Source organism: Schistocerca serialis, chromosome 3 (assembly GCF_023864345.2).
Source record: "Schistocerca serialis cubense isolate TAMUIC-IGC-003099 chromosome 3, iqSchSeri2.2, whole genome shotgun sequence".
Taxonomy (NCBI): domain Eukaryota; kingdom Metazoa; phylum Arthropoda; class Insecta; order Orthoptera; family Acrididae; genus Schistocerca; species Schistocerca serialis.
The window spans coordinates 98676758-98693921 of record NC_064640.1 but is presented as its reverse complement, the minus strand read 5'-3'; the positions used below and the strand labels follow the sequence as shown (position 1 = coordinate 98693921).

Genomic DNA, 17164 nt, shown 5'->3' with positions numbered 1-17164 from the left:
TCTAGATGCCAAAGAACAGATGGCCGTGCAGAGGAGTAAACTATGCTTTCATAGGACAATTTCGAGTGCACGAAGGTGCGAGATACGCAGAGGAGGACCACTCGGTCCGCTCCCCAGGAGGTACCATGCAGAACACGGGGGGCGCTGAGGAATCGCAGACAGCGAGCCGAAAGATATGAAATGTGGAAAGACCAGCACAGTTTTCTGTCAAACTTAAGTCCCAAGAATTTGGTGACATCCACAAACGGAAGGTCAACAGGGCCTAGATGCACGGAAGGCAGATAAAACTTCGTATGACATCAAAAATTTACATAAACGGACTTAACTGGAAGCTTGGGGGGGAGGTACATGGTATTGAAAGTTCCACGGCTCTGTAAGAATAACTTCCATAACACATGAGTGGCCTGATGGTCAATGCTAGTAAATTGACGCTCAGCAAATGTTGCTAGAGAGGAGGAAGTGTCCAATCAGCTTGGGAAAACTGCCAGCATCCTGGGCACATACATGGCAGTTGTGGCTGTAATTGATGGACACAGGGAAAATGGTCAATCGAGTGTTTATCAGCAAACCATTCAAAGTGCTGAGCTAGGTGAACAGTACCACTGGAAAGGTCCAAATGAAAGTAGAATGACGCAGAGCCAGACAAAAATGTAGGTTACCAAGTGTTGAGGCGAACCAGATCCGCTTGGTGGAAGAGGTCAATCAATAGGGGGCCTCTCGGACAAGGACACCTAGATCCCCAAAGCGGGTGATGGGCGTTGAAGTCCCCAACCAACAGAAAGGGGTGTGGGAGCTGACCAAGGAGATGAAGGAGATCGGTTCTTGCCATTGGTGTGGACGATGGAATGTATATGGTACAAAGACAAAGGGTGTATCCAGAAAGGTAAAGACATACAGTGACAGCTTGAAAGGAACTGTGTAAGGGGATTGGGTGATAATGGATAGTATAATGAAAAAGAATATTAAGTGCCCCGTGTGCCGGAGCACCATCAACAGTGGGGAGATCAAACCGGACTCATTGGGAATGAGGGAAGACAAAGTTATCATGGGGACATAGCTTTGCTTTCTGAAGACAGAAGATGACCGGAGAGTAGGATCATAAGAGGATCGACAATTCATCCTGACTGGAGCGAATTCCGCAGGTATTCCAATGGATAACTGACATATGTTGGACAGAAAAGGGAAAAATCTCACCACGGTTGCCGTCAGCTCAACAACCGCTGATAGCCAGTGGCCGACAGCGTGGAACGTCATTCAGCTGGAGGCAGAAGATCCTGACCCATAGATTGTTCGGGGGGGGGGGGGGGGGGGGAGGGGGGGCAGGGCGGGGGGGGGGGGGAGGGTTACCTAGTGTCGCCAGTTATCGGCTAGTTCATTGGCTGCCAGTGGTGCATCTCAGTGACATTGAAGGTGGCCGAGGGCGGCTACTGCTGGGTGGTGCTGTAGAACGGACACACCATGGTGGAGAAGGAGAGGAACTTTGTTTCTTATGAGTCTCCTTGGAAGCAGGATGTTGAGATGAGGGAGGAGTCAATGGTTGTGAGGTCTGGGTACGTAAAAAAATCTTCACAGGTAGGCTCTTTTTTGGAAGTCTGGGTGTCTGATTTTGGGGCCCGTGATGTAGCAGGAGCCGATGAATGTTGAGCCTTAGAAAGGGCAGGTGATAGTGGGGAAGTTGAACAATCTTTGGGCTGTCTGATTTGACAACCGTGGCGCTAAAGGTGAGATTGTAAGTCTGCGTGGCTACCTCCTTAGTAGGTCAAGGACAATGCTATATTTACCCGCTGGTAGCACAGTTGGCTACCTACTGGTGAATAACTTATGAGCAGCAAAAGTAGACGCCATTTCCTTCATTCGGATTTCCTCAATAACTCTATCATCTTTAAAAATAGTGTAATCTCTAGAGCAAGCAGCGTGGTCACCCATACAGTTGATGGACAATCACCCTCAAGGGCATCCCTGCCACACGTAAAGCATTTGGCCATATTGGAACACAGCTGGCTGGTATGATTAAATTGTTGACATTGATAGCAACGCGTAGGGTTGGGGATGTAAGGGCAAACTGAAATCATCCCATATTCCGCTTTAATGTCCGATGGAAATTGAACTCTGTCAAACGTCAAGAAGAGAGTGCCAGTCAGTACCACTTCCTTCCTTTTCAACCCTTTTCATGAATCAATGTTCAGGCATTACAACGTGATCAGACAAGTAATTTTGAATGTCCTCATTGGATAATCCATCGAGTGGTCTTGCGTAAACCAGCCTGTGCAATCAATTTAAAGTAAGGTGTGCTTCCACGTAGGCAAGGAAGGTGTGTAGCAGTAAGCAATTTATGTACCTGGAGGGCACTGTCTGTTTCTAACAACAAGGTGACATTTCGTAACCGGGAACAAGACTTTACAGAACCTGCTATTGCATCGACACCTTTCTGAATAATGAAAGGGCTGACTGTAGAGATGTCTTGGCCTTTGTCAGACCAAGAGACAACTAGGAACTTTGGCACTGACAGAAGAATTGTCCGTGGCTGAAACTCATCTAGATTCCTCTTGTGGGCAGAAATTGTAGAAGTAGAAGAAACCACTGCAAAAGGATCCCCCATGATTACTGGCATCTCCGATGGTGCACTCCTTCCTAGTGGGGCCCCTCTCTGAGGGCACTCACACCTTAAGTGTTTGTCCACACCTCAGGTCACACCTCCTGAGAAATGGGTGGAGGGACCAATCGGCACGTTCTAAAGGTACCAGCTCAGGTAATCACCCCCCCCCCCCCTGCACCTGGCCTTTACCAGGGGGTACGTATGTGTCCTACTTGTCTACGCAGGGCAGGGAATTACACGTTACCCTGTCACCGGTAAGACATGGGTTGGCCTTCAGACACGCACAGGGAGGAAAGAAAGAGAAAGGAAGAAACAAAGAAAAGGAAAGAGAAAAATTCTCAAATGCTGCAATGGAGAAGAAAGTAAAAAGAAGGACAAATTAAGGGCAGAGACTTTCCATTAGAGAGATAAAAGAAGAGAAACCATGTCTTACATTCACAAGCGCCAGTCTCCTGTCCTAAGCACACAACATACACCCAAAGAGAAGGGGAAGGGGAGGTGTGGGGTGAGGAGAGGGGGGGGGGGGGGGGGCTGAAGGATAGAGGACAGGGAGGGATGTGAAAAGGTAAGGTATACACCCTGGAAAGGAAAAGGGAGCTGCACTAGCTCGGGATCCCGTGCTCAACATGCACATATCCACGAAAGAGTTGTGGACCCCCTGGGGGTGCACAGGGAGTGTTCACATGCAGCGTTTGTCCACCATCTCTACAGATGGGGCTAGCATTGTGACGAGAAGACATGTGCCCCAATTTCAAGCACTTGAAGCCCTGGATAAGGGGGAAGGGGGGTGGCCCAACATGCGGTTTCACATAGCATTGGTATACCATTACTACCAAGTTGCATACCGGCCTTAAAAGCCAAGATGAAGGCACCAATAGCAACCCTATTGTCCTTGATGACAATGAATTCTCATACCACTTGACAGAGTGTAGGGGAGCGATACGGGAGACCCGCACCGCCGTACTAGGCAAGGTCCTAGTGGAGGTGGTTTGCCATTGCCTTCCTCCGACCATAATGGGGATGAATAATGATGATGATGATGATGATGATGACACAACACCCAGTCATCTCGAGGCAGGTGAAAACCCCTGACCCTGCCGGCAATTGAACCCAGGACCCCGTGCTTGGGAATTGAGAATTCTACCGCGGGACTATGAGCTAGACCCCCTATGTACACAATGGACAATGTGTACAGTCCATTACTCCAGGCTGCTAGTTGGTGCATAGCTCATCACCTGATTGTAAGAGCAGGTCTCTGTGGAAAATGATGTCCTGAACTGAATTCAGACTGTTATGGAGAGTGACAGTCACTGTTATGTCATCCAGAATGTTACAAGTGAGCAGTGCCCGTAACTGGGGAGAGGATGCTATTTTTATCAGAACTGATACATTTTTAATTTTAGAGATGGCTGCCACTTTGCAAAACTTTTCATCTAAGTTCTCTACAAAGAACAAGGGCTTTGTGGCCAAGAAGGAATCACCATCAATCCTTGTACAAACCAAGTATTGTGGTGAGTACTGCTCTGCTTGCCGTCTCGCCATACGTTTCTCTCATGGTGTAGCCAGAAGGGAACATTTTAAGGTTGTATCTCTTTGTGTTGAAAGAGGACTGTTCTTTCATAGAGACTGCTGGAGCTGTGTGGCCACCAGCAGGAGATAGCTTCATCCGCTTCATTTGTGGCTGATCCACCATGGTGCCACCAACTCCGAATAGGGACTGCCTCCATGGGTGTCACCCAGCCTCAGCAACGGCTACCTTGCCACCAATCCACTACTCGGAGTCCCTGTGCCCCCGTCAAGATGAGCACATACTCCTTGGCATGCATGGGGAGTTTTCAACTCAGGTACCAATAGTGCAATCCCTCTGTGGTCAGGGGGCTACTACCATGCAGGTACTTGACGACCCAACCCACAATGTGGTGGCTACTGTGCTAGGTTTTGGGAGTGTTACAGTATTAAAGGAGGGTGCACTGATGGAAACACACAAAGGTAGAACACACATCACATTGGGCAATGTTCCTTGCACGATCCGCAACTCTGGAGAGTTTTGAAAACTGGTGGCAGGTCAAACCCAACAATGGGGATCATGTGTCTTATTTGATGAAAACTTGTGGGATATGCCACAAGCGGAAACTCAAGGCCCAATCATAAACCAGGTCCAAGCAGGGATGGCACAAAGAAAACCATCCGGTGGAGAGGCAGAGGGAGAAAGGGATAGTGGAAATACAAGCATGCAGCAGGGAACAGAGGTGATGCTGCAAAGGCTATGATCCCGTGGTAGCCAAGTACGTACTCACAAAAGAGTTGTGAGACCCAGGGAAGGGTGGCAGTAGCAGCAATGCCCCAAGTTCTCTGTTGTACTTGTAAACTTGTTCTCCTATCTGCACAGGTAGAGTCCAATTGTATCTTACAAGATTCAAATGATGAGCTAATGATTAAATGGCCAGTGGCAGAGACAAGTTTCTGAGCACATGGAGACTGAGTTCAGAGATGACATCATTGGACTCATTGGCAAGTTTAAGGAGAGTATAAGGAGCTCTATTGGAGACTAGCAGCAGGCGGACTAGGGAATTACTCTGTCACTTGTAGGCTGTCATTAACACCGTAACACAAATGTTGTATTGTGTTCAGTGATGAACTGCAGTTCTGCACCTTCCCAGACAACTACCATCAGCAAGTATGGTGGCAACCTTTGAGAGGTACAATTTTTCCAATGTTTTGGAGAGACACAGCAATGTTACTTCTGACATCATGGTGGGGCGAGCCATCGAGTATGACTTAAAATCACGGCTGTTAGTGATCGACGGAACTGTGACGGTACAATGGCATGTCATGCACATTCTACGTCCTTGTGTGTTACCTCTCATGCAACAGTACTGTAGTACCATTTTTCACAAGGCATGTGTGTCTACAGACTGTGTGATATGGAGTTACTTCTGTTGCCAACAAAATCCCTGATCCACCCCCAATAGCTCGGACAACAACTCCAACCCAGTGCCAATATACACGATATCAAGGACCAGTTACAATGGTTGAGAGTCGGCTTGCCTAAGGAGAGGGTACAATGGCTTTGTGACACTCTTCTCAACAGTGTCTGTGCATTCATCCAGGCCAGAGAGGGCGCAACATTGTACTGGTAAGTGGGCTCATTCTGCTACGTTTCTTGGATATTTGACTATGTTATAATCACTACATTGATTTTACATACCATCTCTACGTCGTAGATGTACCATACTGCTATTGCACACCTTGAAAATGAGTTTCTCCTATCAGTGTTTGTAATGGCACGTGTAAATTGACAGTTGTTGGCAATGTGCCACGACCAAGTGTCAGTTCTACTATGAGTCCTTCACTTTGCAGTTGACTGTGCACTGTTTCGAAACTTTCTGGTTGGCAAACTGTGACTATAAACCAAAACCTTGACTTGAGGATAATGTTTGTATTGATTGAGCTATCTCGGCGTGACTCACCATCCACTCACAGTTTCACTTTTGGCAATACCTCATTCCTACCTTCCACACACTACAGATGTATAATTGCATTCCTTGTATGACAAACACTCCTGCAAGAAGAGACGTTTTGGAGAACAGTTAGCCACAACCTTGGGGATTATTCCCAGGACGAATCTTTCACTCTGCAGTGGAGTATGCACTCCTTTGAAGCTTCATAGTGTGTACACTGCTGCAGAATGAATGACTCAATCTGGAAATTTCTGTCTCGTTCCAGCTTTGGAGAACTGTCTTCTTCCACAGACATTCTGCAAATATTGTTTCCTCCACTGTTAATCACATCTGCTGAAACATCATCTGCAGGTGCTTTCCTTCATATCTCAAATGCCAACACATGAAATGTGTTTTCCACCAAACACTTTGTCTCCCTCATTCCTGTTTCTCTAACCAAATTTCCATAATACATATTTTCAGCTTGAACACATTTACTAATTACTTTATTTAATTAAGCATATTCTGTCTGCCTGAAAGTTGCATTCTCTCTCACAGCCACCTCTCAGTCCACTTGTGATATCCCCCTTTTCCCAATTCAATAAAGTTGTTCACACCAGCAGCATCTTTTGTTATCTGTTTAAGCATCTTCTTTAAGTACTTGCCTCTCTCACTGATGTCTGAACAATTTTCATTTTTTAATATGCTGAACATGGTGTTTAATTTGATTTACTATATCTCCATATTCTTAAATTACCCCTCATGACACATATTTCCTATGTCCCGCCTGGTGAGTATCCATTTTTACTCTACGTCTTAACAGTCCACAGTCAGTAGAAACTCGAAATATTTCAACTAGTCCAGCAATTCAGACACAAAAGAAATATTTTACGCAACCTGGCTAGAAACAGAGCTGATCCTTCGAAGCACGTCACAACTGATAGAGGGGGATTAGTGAAGCTATTAAAGGAAACGTTAGGGGAGTATTTTCGTTTGGACAAACTAACAGACTGCCAGTACCTACTTACTTCAAGGTCAAACTGCAAAACATTTAGTTCAGATGTGGAAAATGCCAAATACTTTATGAATCACAATCTACATATGTGTTCCACGTAATAAGAGGAAGCAAAGATTAATTTTGGTCTGATGGTACTCCCTCAAAGGAGGTTGCAAAAACATGGAAACTGATACGGAAAACTTAATAGCAACTTGTGCATCCACATGAAAGAGTATGCATGGAGCCTACAAAAATGTTCAATCAGATCTTTTGACAGATGTATCGTGACACACTCATAAGTTTTGATCATATTTAATTTCAATGGAGGGATCAAAGCCTTCCATTCAGCATCTCACAGATTCATCTATTGTTGAAACTGAAGACAGCAGACAGAAATATTAAGTTCTGCTTTTAAAAATTTATTCACACATGAGGATAATACCATATAAATGATTGACCACCATAAAGACTCACAAATGAGCATTATCAATATAAGCAAGCCTGATATTTAAAAGCAATTAAGACTATTAAAACAAATCAAGCACCACACCCTGACAATATTCCAGTACAGAATTAACCCCTTTTCTAGCTCATATTTATAGAGAATCTCTTTTGTGGCAATGGGAAAAAAAGTGCAAATGACTCCTGGTTATGAAAAGGGTAAAAGATCAGATGCACATAATTACATACCATGTATCTGTTGCAAGGCCCTAGGGCATATACTAAGCTTATAAAATTCTTTATTCTTCTCCCAGTTGGCCTCTATTCAAAGACCTTTCTAGTCATTCTTCCAGTATCAATCCTAAGCACTGTAGGAGTGACTCCTGGTTTGCATCAGGCTAATCTTATGATGTTAACTTCTTGTATGAGGTGGCCCAACTCAACATTCTTTCTAGATTCCCAGGAACCATTGCTATCCTGAACTACCCCACTGATCTTGCAGAACTCTGTATTCAAATATCCTGAGCTGCTGCTTATCAGTATTCTTTATTGTCAATGTTTTACATCCATTAGGTTACAACTGGTCAGGACCCTACATATTTGCAATTTAAACTGTTTATGTAATAACCTGCATTTCGACAGCTGACATCCCTTTCACAACAAAAAAATCCCTACCACACTGCATGGCCACCTGTGGATGGTGTGCCTCAGTAACAAGAACTCCCTCACATAGTACGCTGTGGGTCTCATCCAGCCCTTAAGAGACAGGAACTATGGCCCAGACCTAGTCTGCAAACACATCTCCTGTGCCATTTCCCCTCGCACCCCCAAGAACCAGCTACAAAGGAATGCCCCCTTCTATTACCCAGTACCACTCTGCACAGGAACGACTGGACCACATCTTTCGCCAGGGCTTTGATTACCCATCATCATGCCCTGAAATGATGGACATCCTATCTGAGATCCTTCCCACTGAAATGGTGTTCCACCATCCAAACCCCCCAACATCCTAGTCCATCCCTACACCACTCCCAACCCCAAACCCTTGCCACAAGGACATATCCCTGTGGAAGACCCAGGTGCAAGACTGCCCAATCCACCCACCCAACGTTTCTTATTCCAACTGTCACAGGGTTATCCTACCCCATTAGGGGCAATGCCATCTGTGAAAGCAGCCATGCCATTCACGAACTTTGCTGCAATCATTGCACAGCTTTTTATATTGGTGGACTACCAAACAGCTGTCCACCAGGATGAATGGCCCCCGCCAAACTGTGGCCAAGAGCAAAGTAAACCACCCTTTGGCACAACATGCAGCTGAACGTAACTTCTACATCTACATCAATACTCTGCAACTCACATTTAAGTGCCTGGCAGAGGGTTCATCGAACCACCTTCACAATTCTCTATTATCCTAATCTCGTATAGCGCGTGGAAAGAACGAACACCTGTCTTTCTGTATGAGCTCTGATTTCCCTTATTTCATCACGGTGATCATTTCTCCCTATGTACTCCGGTGCCAACAAAATATTTTTGCATTTTTGCAAGTTGGTGATTGGAATTTCGTGAGAAGATTCCGCTGCAACGAAAAACACCTTTGTTTTAATGATTTCCATCCCAAATCCTGTATCGTTTCAGTAGTTGCAGAAATGTACAAAATAATAATAATAATAATAATAATAATAATATCAGACCGATGAATATTACACTAACAGGATTCAGTATGTTATACCTATGCAGAATGTTGAAAAAATGAAAGTAATGATGAGTGTGCCCCAAAGAAACATAACAGAGCCTCTAATGTTTTCAATATGTGTAAACAATTTACCAGGCAGGGCCAGCAACACAGTGCAATTGTTCATTAATGATGCTGTAATCTACAGGAAAGTATTGTTGATGGGCGATGATAAGGAAATGCAAAATGATTTGGACAAAATTTCCAATTCCAGAAGTCCAACATATCCTCCAATCTCTGCTTAAGGCCTTAGGCCCTTTCCAGATCCTCTCCCCTGAATAAATTTCCCACCTCAGCCCTATTACACCCTGCACACCCACCATCTACATGCTCCACAAAATCCACAAACTCAACAACCCTTGCCACTCCATTGCAATTTGTTATTATGCACCCACTGAAAAAAATTTTGACCCTCATTAACCAACACCTCCAACTAATGCCCAAAATACAGCCTCCCATGTCAAACATACCAAACACTTCCTTCACCGACTTTCCACCATTGCCAACCCCTTACCTCCTGGATCCCTGCCTGACACTGTTGACGCCAACATCCCTCATACCTACAGTTTTGCTGTAATTGCACACTACTACTCCCAACATCCTTCAGACTCTAAACCACCTAGCTTATTCCTCATACACCTTAATAACTTTAACACACAAGGAAACCTTCCTAGCCTCCCAACACCCCTAACCCCTGGTCTGGTTCCGGTTCATTGATGATATCTTCATGATCTGTACTCAGGGCCAAGACACCCTCTCCTCATTACAACTTCAACACCTTCTGTCCCATCTGCTTTACCTGGTCCTAAGCCCAGTGTGTCACCTTCCTGGACATTGACCTTATCCTCTGTAATGGCTCCATCTGCACCTCTGTCCACATTAAAGTCACCAACCACTTTCCAACTCCAGGAACCACATGTTCCTGCTATTTCTTCATTTTCTTTGTGAAAATGACAGAAACATTAAAAACAACCCCAATTTGCCTAACTTTCAAACAGAACATGTTCGATTCCTGTATTGTTTGTAGTAAATCACTGCAAATTCAAGCGGGGCATACCCTACTACAGTTTAGTAAAGCAGTGGTGCAGTTCTTATGGAGGAGGAAACAATACAGTTGAATACACCAGGATAAGGTAAAGGAAACTTACCATGGTAAATTCTAAAATATCATTCTGAACAACCACATTACCTCTGTGAGAAAAATCACATGCAATGCACTTAATCTGAATAGAACACAGAGTACCATAACTTGAGGTACAAAAACGTTTTATTCTTACCGATTTGGTCATTGCAGTCACCACCATCCATTCTTAATATGTACGGTATCACACTATCAATTTGAACACTACCTATTAAACCAGCGAAAAATAGTTCTTCCACAACTTTAGGCTGTAGAGCTCGAAGAGGCGGAAGTCTGAGTAATAACCGCGGAAACCTATCACTATCTTCTGGAAATGTTTGCGTTACATATGTACGGAGTTCTCTAAAAGCTTTTTCTTGAAATTTTTCTACCTGACGTCGAGTGTGAAGACCAGGCTGATCTGAAAACAAAGCAATACAATGATTTAAATCAATGTGCCCAATGAAGGCTATGTATACTCTAAACTTCCATTACACAGTATTTCCATAAGATTTCGTTATGATTAATATTGCATAAACAACACACACACACACACACACACACACACACACACACACACACACAGCAACACTTAAAGTTTATTAACACAAACTCACTCACTCACACACTCTCTCTCTCTCTCTCTCTCTCTCTCTCTCTCTCTCTCTCTCTCTCTCTCTCTCTGTGTGTGTGTGTGTGTGTGTGTGTGTGTGTGTGTGTGTGGGGGGGGGGGGGGGGGGGAGGAGGGAGAAAGCCTAATGACAAACATCTCGTCTTAAGTGCCTCTAATTGGCTGAAAACAACAATGAGGACATATTAAGACGATTATGACAAAGTACGATGATTAGTGACGAGTACGAAGTCAAAAGTAACAAAATGACTAAATGCTTTAACTTTATGGCTGGCGTGAAACGAGATGGTGTGCACTCTCCAGTTCTGTTTAACTTAATACTGCACAGCACAATACACAAGAGAGAGAGAGAGAGAGAGAGAGAGAGAGAAGGAGTACAATAGTGATGAAAACCAGTCATCTGTCCATATGAAGACAATACTGCAACTGTCACAAGAGACAAACTCTCGTGGAGAAATAAATGAAGCAATGGAAGCAAAAGGGGCAAAAACTGGACTTCCTGTAAATTAAAATAGGTCACAACAAATGATAATGTCCAATTCAAAGGCCATAAGACTACCACATGACCTGAAAACCTCTAACAAATGTTTCAAAGCTATCAGTTGCTTCATTTATCTAGGTATCCTTTCAACAAGGAATAATAATATGAAATAACATATTAGAAAAAGGCTAAAAAAGAAAAACCAGCCTATTCTGAGAACGTATAGATATTTAAGCACTGTCTAATTGCAAAATCAAAACATATGAAAACATACTATTACACTGTGTGGCCAGTTGTGCAATCTCAACAGTGTCACTACAGTGCCAGCATGCACCGATACCTGTAAGCAACAGGTGTCGACCCATCAGTTGTGAGCAGGTATTGTTAAGCAGTGGACATGTGACTGTAGTATGTCACTGTTGTTATGTTACACACTGCAATGGAGCAACCTCTCTCAATCAAGAACATGCTCCAGAATGTTTTAAAGGTGAGAAGACTATGTGAAAAGTTTGTCTTGCATACCCTGACTCCCAAACAAAAACAACAATGCATGGACACCTGCCATGATTGATCGAAGTGAAAGATGTGGACAATTATTTTTTGGAAAAATATCATTACAGGTGACAAGAGTTAGGGTTATCAACTACAAACCTATTATGAAATTACGAAGTGCAGAAATTCGTACGAAGGGTCAACGCTTTGACAACGTAAACTACATTTGTTTCACTATGACAGTGAGTTGAACAACATCCTGAAGGACTTTTCTGACTGTTTCACATGATTTTATGAACGTTCTGTGCACTGTCCTTAAGTGGGGAGAGGCTATGTAGAACACCTTAAAGCATTAAAACCTCCATTTCAACCTTTCTCTCTTTTCATTCATCCAGTCTCTAAGTTTTATGGACTCACAGGGTATGACATAACCACAAATTACAGCAACTTATACAAGGAAAAGATATAGTCAATTTCTCGAATATCAGACAATCCACTGTTTACGACATAATTAGAGGACGGCAGATGGCAGGATGCCCAACAGAAAAATGAAAGAAAGATTGCATTCTACCAGAAGAAAGAGCCAATTAAGAGCAAGATAGATGGACAATGTGTTGGAAGGCCTAGCAAAATGGAGGTCTGAGGATGAACAGTGTGGATGCAGACTTTTGACGAGGCCAAGGGCCATCAAAGGCTGTAATGCAAGAAGAACAAGAAGAATAAGACCATGTTATGGTAAAATGATAAACATTTTGGCCAGTATGGCAAGTGACTTTTATCAGACTACATAATACTCAATAGCAGCAAAAACACTGGTTCATCACTTTACAACATGATGCAGTTACAAATCAGAAGAATTTTATGGAATCCTTGTTACTGTTCTCTTACTCTTTTAATAGTTCACAATTCTACACAGATGCAAACTGGTCAGAAACTTTCCCATGTTCTCAATTAATTGTTCTGGATGGATAGCCGACCCAGTACTTCAATAAGGCTACAACTCAATTTTCAAATGAGTTATCTAAGCACAACTCACAGCCCAAATTATAGTTTAAACCTACTGACACTTCTCTCCTGTCAGTTTAAGTTCAAAGATGCTCTTCTGTTGCACTAACAACCTTAAGATTAAGTGTTGCCCAAGAAAAGCAGGATTGGAGTGAATCCCACTCTCAAACATAATTTTATGGTTTAAGAAATTAGTTTATCATGCGCATTCAGCTGCAGAGGAAAGTTTTATTCTAGAAATAATCATTAAGCTCCAAATAAAACATTTTCCATCAACAAATTTCTCTAAAGTGTGTTAGTTCATCAAATTAGCAAGACAGCATCTGAAAGGTAGGGGAGATGTATTTGCAGGGTTAAGGAAAAAATGAAAGATTAAGACTATAATACACAAAGCCATTACAGACAGGATATAGGCTCACAAGGGGACCATCAGACCTATTAATCACGGATTTTGATGAGTCTTAGGTACATTGTAGAAGGAGCTGTCCTGAGTACCTGAGTAGCAGTCGCTTGTGCCCGAGAAAATTAAAGTTGTAGTTTTATGCATACCTCCCCTACATCCATACGGTTACTAATGTTTTGACCAAGTGAACAGAGCACAGTGGACAAGGTTCATGGCTACCATGCTGCCAGTACTGGTTCAAATGTTGCCATGTTGCCTGTGTACTTACTTTTTTTTCAGTTTCGTAAAGAGTATCATTAAACTGCATATTTCACGCAAAATTATTCAAAAATAGTCATTTCTGCCATAGCAATTTGATTAATGAACCAATCATTACACCAAACTTTCTACAAATATGTATTCAGTAACAAAGTGTTAACAAGAATTCCAGATACATACAAAAGTACTTATCTCTGAGTTTGAACTGTTGCAATTAATACCAATCACATTAGCTGCCAGATCAACCAATGTACAACAGATCTCTTGCGGAACAAGCAGCAAAAACCATCACTGCGCAGAAAAAAGCTTTGAACAGGACTAGTCAGTCCTGTGTTGCCCACAGGGAGCCATTGAACCAGTACTGCCAGTGTGCTAGCCATGAACCTCAGGCAATGCACTATGCTCGCTTCGTCAAAACAAGAGTAAGATTACGGGTATAGGAGGTCCACATAAAACTTCAAGATCAATTTTCTCAGCAACTAGGGCCTGTCACATGAAAAGCCACTAGCCCAGTACTCTGGACAGGTCACACTACAACATACCAAAGACTCATTAAAATCTGTTATTAACAGTTCTGGTGGTCCCCTTCTGATATAGAGCAAGGATGAGGAAGGGAGCTGTTCCAACAGATCTCTTAACAAATTTAAGAAAAAACCACAGCACAAGTACATCTGAGTAAGTGGATGAGGGCTGAATCTCTGTTCCTTCCATATGTCCATAATGAAATTTTGAGCTGAACTGTGTTGAATACTCTGACAAATTAATTAGTGAAGTGTTGCCCATAAAAGGCATATATCTGAATCCGAGTTCCATACAGTTTTAATCTGCTGAACTGTATATCTTCCCCGCACTATATCTGTTGTTTTACTGTGTGGTGTATGGAGTAGGGGGAGGGTGGCAATGTGTACAGAACAATACCTCAACCTCGTAAATAGTGACAACATTTCACCTCGTAAATAATGACAACATTTCGGAAATTTACAAATAATAACCACTTTATAAGTTTTAATCTGGATAGAGTTTTCACTAACCATCTGTCTTGATGTAATCTGGCCTGACAGTTCACAGTACTGCTTCTCTCTATTGTGTGTCATGAGCAAAGGGAAATGTCCTCAGCCCAAGCAACAGTTGCACTGATATGAATGAAGTTTTGCTTTTGTCGCGTGAGTACATGCTGTGCAATAATCTAAAAGTCAGGGGTCAACTTCATCCATGCAAGAGATTGTTGTTTCTTTTTTTTATGGTTTTTACAAGTGGTATTTTGTACAAGTTTCATTTGAACGGTTAAAGTGGAATACTGGGCTATCACAAAATTATTTTGTTTTTTATAGTTATTTGCCAAAGGTAATTGATCCTAAGCTGTTGGGTATTATGTAAGAAGTCTACTCCGTCATGTCTGACACATAAAAAGGGGTTGATGAATATTCATGTGGCTACAGTGAATGATGCTACAAAACTGTAACCACAGCCAAAAACTTAAAGAAGGTGCAACATATGCAACTGGTTGATTGGTGATGGAATGATTATCTTGAAAATGGTACAACAATAGCTGCAAAACAGTTTCCAAGTGTTCTACACACATTAAAAAAACGTTTTGCATCACCCGGTTCCCAGAACTCCTGAAGATAGATGCTGACTATGGACATTGTTTCACAGACACAGTCCCTTTGACTGTTATGTCACTAAATCCACCCAAATATGTAAACAACCATACATGAGCAGTGCCTATTAGACGGAGGTGGTCTGACAGCCGATCAGTTCCAGTCATCCCACCAGGGAGGAGGTACACAGCTCATGTTGTCTGTAGTTCAACCATGCCTAAATGGTCAATACCGCAGTTCGATTGCATCCGCATTGTTATTTTGTGCCAGGAAGGGCTCTCAACAAGGGAAGTGTCCAGGCGTCTCAGAGTGAACCAAAGCGATGTTGTTCGGACATGCAGGAGATACAGAGAGACAGGAACTGTCGATGACATGCCTCCCTCAGGCCTCCCAAGTGCTACTGCTGCAGTGGATGATCGCTACCTACAGATTATGGCTTGGAGGAACCCTGACAGCAATGCCATTATGTTGAATAATGTTTTTTATGCAGCCACAGGACATCGTGTTACAACTCAAAATGTGTGCAATAGGTTGCATGATGCGCAACTTCACTCCCGACGTCCATGACAAGACCAATCTTTGCATCCACAACACCATGCAGTGCGGTACAGGTGGACCAAACAACATGCCGAATGGAATGCTCAGGATTGGTATCATGTTCTCTTCACCGATGAGTATTGCATATGCCTTCAACCAGACAATCATTGGAGACGTATTTGGAGGCAACCCGGTCAGGCTGAATGCCTTGGACACCCTGCAACAAGGTGGAGGTACCTTGCTGTTTTGGGGTGACATTATGTGGTGCCGATGTATGCTGCTGGTGGTCCTGGGAAAGTGCCGTAATGGCTGTACAATACATGAATGACATCCTCTGACTGATAGTGCAACCACATCGGCAGCATATTGGTGAGGTGTTCGTCTTCATGGACGACAATTCACAGGCCCATTGTGCACATCTTGTGAATGACTTCCTTCAGGACGACGACATCGCTCCACTAGAGTGACCAGCATGTTCTTCAGACACGACCCCTACTGAGCATGCCTGAGACAGATTGAAAAGGGCTGTTTATAGATGACGCGACCCACCAACAACTCTGAGGGATGTATGCCGAATTGTTGTTGAGGAGTGGGACAATCTGGACCAACAGTGCCTTGATTAACTTGTGGATAGTATGCTACGATGAATACACGCCTGCATCAATGCAAGAGGACATGCTACAGGTATTAGAGGTACCTGTGTGTATAGCAAACTGGACCACCACCTCTGAAGGTCTCGCTGTATGGTGGTACAACATGCAATGTGTAGTTTTCATGAGCTATAAAAAGGGCAGAAATGATGTTTATGTTGATCTCGATTCCAATTTTCTGTACAGGTTCTAGAACTCTCGGAACCAAGGTGATGCAAAACTTTCCTGGATGTGTGTGTATCAACTAGATTAAAAAATACAAATATATGACAAGGTAAAAAAAAATTACCTGTCTTATGCGAGAGCATTGCATCTGCCTACATATATGCTATGGAAGTGAGAAAACGAAAGGATCTTAAGTATTTTTGGATTATCAACCCTATCAGGTGCCTACTGTTTGCCACCAGTTTCCATGTTTGATGTTAGAAGTGTAATGTAGAGGTTATGGGAACTGCACATGGGGTGCCGTTTGTAGACAAGTGTGAACTCACTTCAGAGATGGAATCTACTGACTGAAAGAAGTTGAATCCCAACAGGGGCCAGGCCACACCAAAAAATAATTAATAATTAACACCACGGGCAACCCGCCCACTGCGCACGCACAGAGAAAGAGATGGGGGAGTGGGGAGAGGGGCGAGAGGTAGGGGGGACGGGGGGGAGAGGGGCGAGAGGTAGGGGGGACAGGGGGGGAGGGGGCAGGGGACAGGCAACGAAGATGAGGGGCGTGGCGGCAGAAAACGGGGGGGGGGGGGGGAGCAGGCGACTGGCGGGGGGCTG

The 17164-nt window shown here is 43.5% G+C and overlaps 1 protein-coding gene across 2 annotated transcripts in view; it reads right to left on the bottom strand.

Moving 5' to 3' along the window:
- The window catches only part of LOC126469765 (orphan steroid hormone receptor 2-like), a 126965-nt gene that overhangs the window by 18360 nt on the left and 91441 nt on the right, over positions 1 to 17164 (bottom strand). For both annotated transcript variants that reach the window (XM_050096987.1, XM_050096988.1), the window contains one exon: positions 10487 to 10750. In XM_050096987.1, the coding sequence (XP_049952944.1) occupies positions 10487 to 10750 (264 nt within the window). The remainder of the gene's footprint in view (positions 1 to 10486; positions 10751 to 17164) is intronic.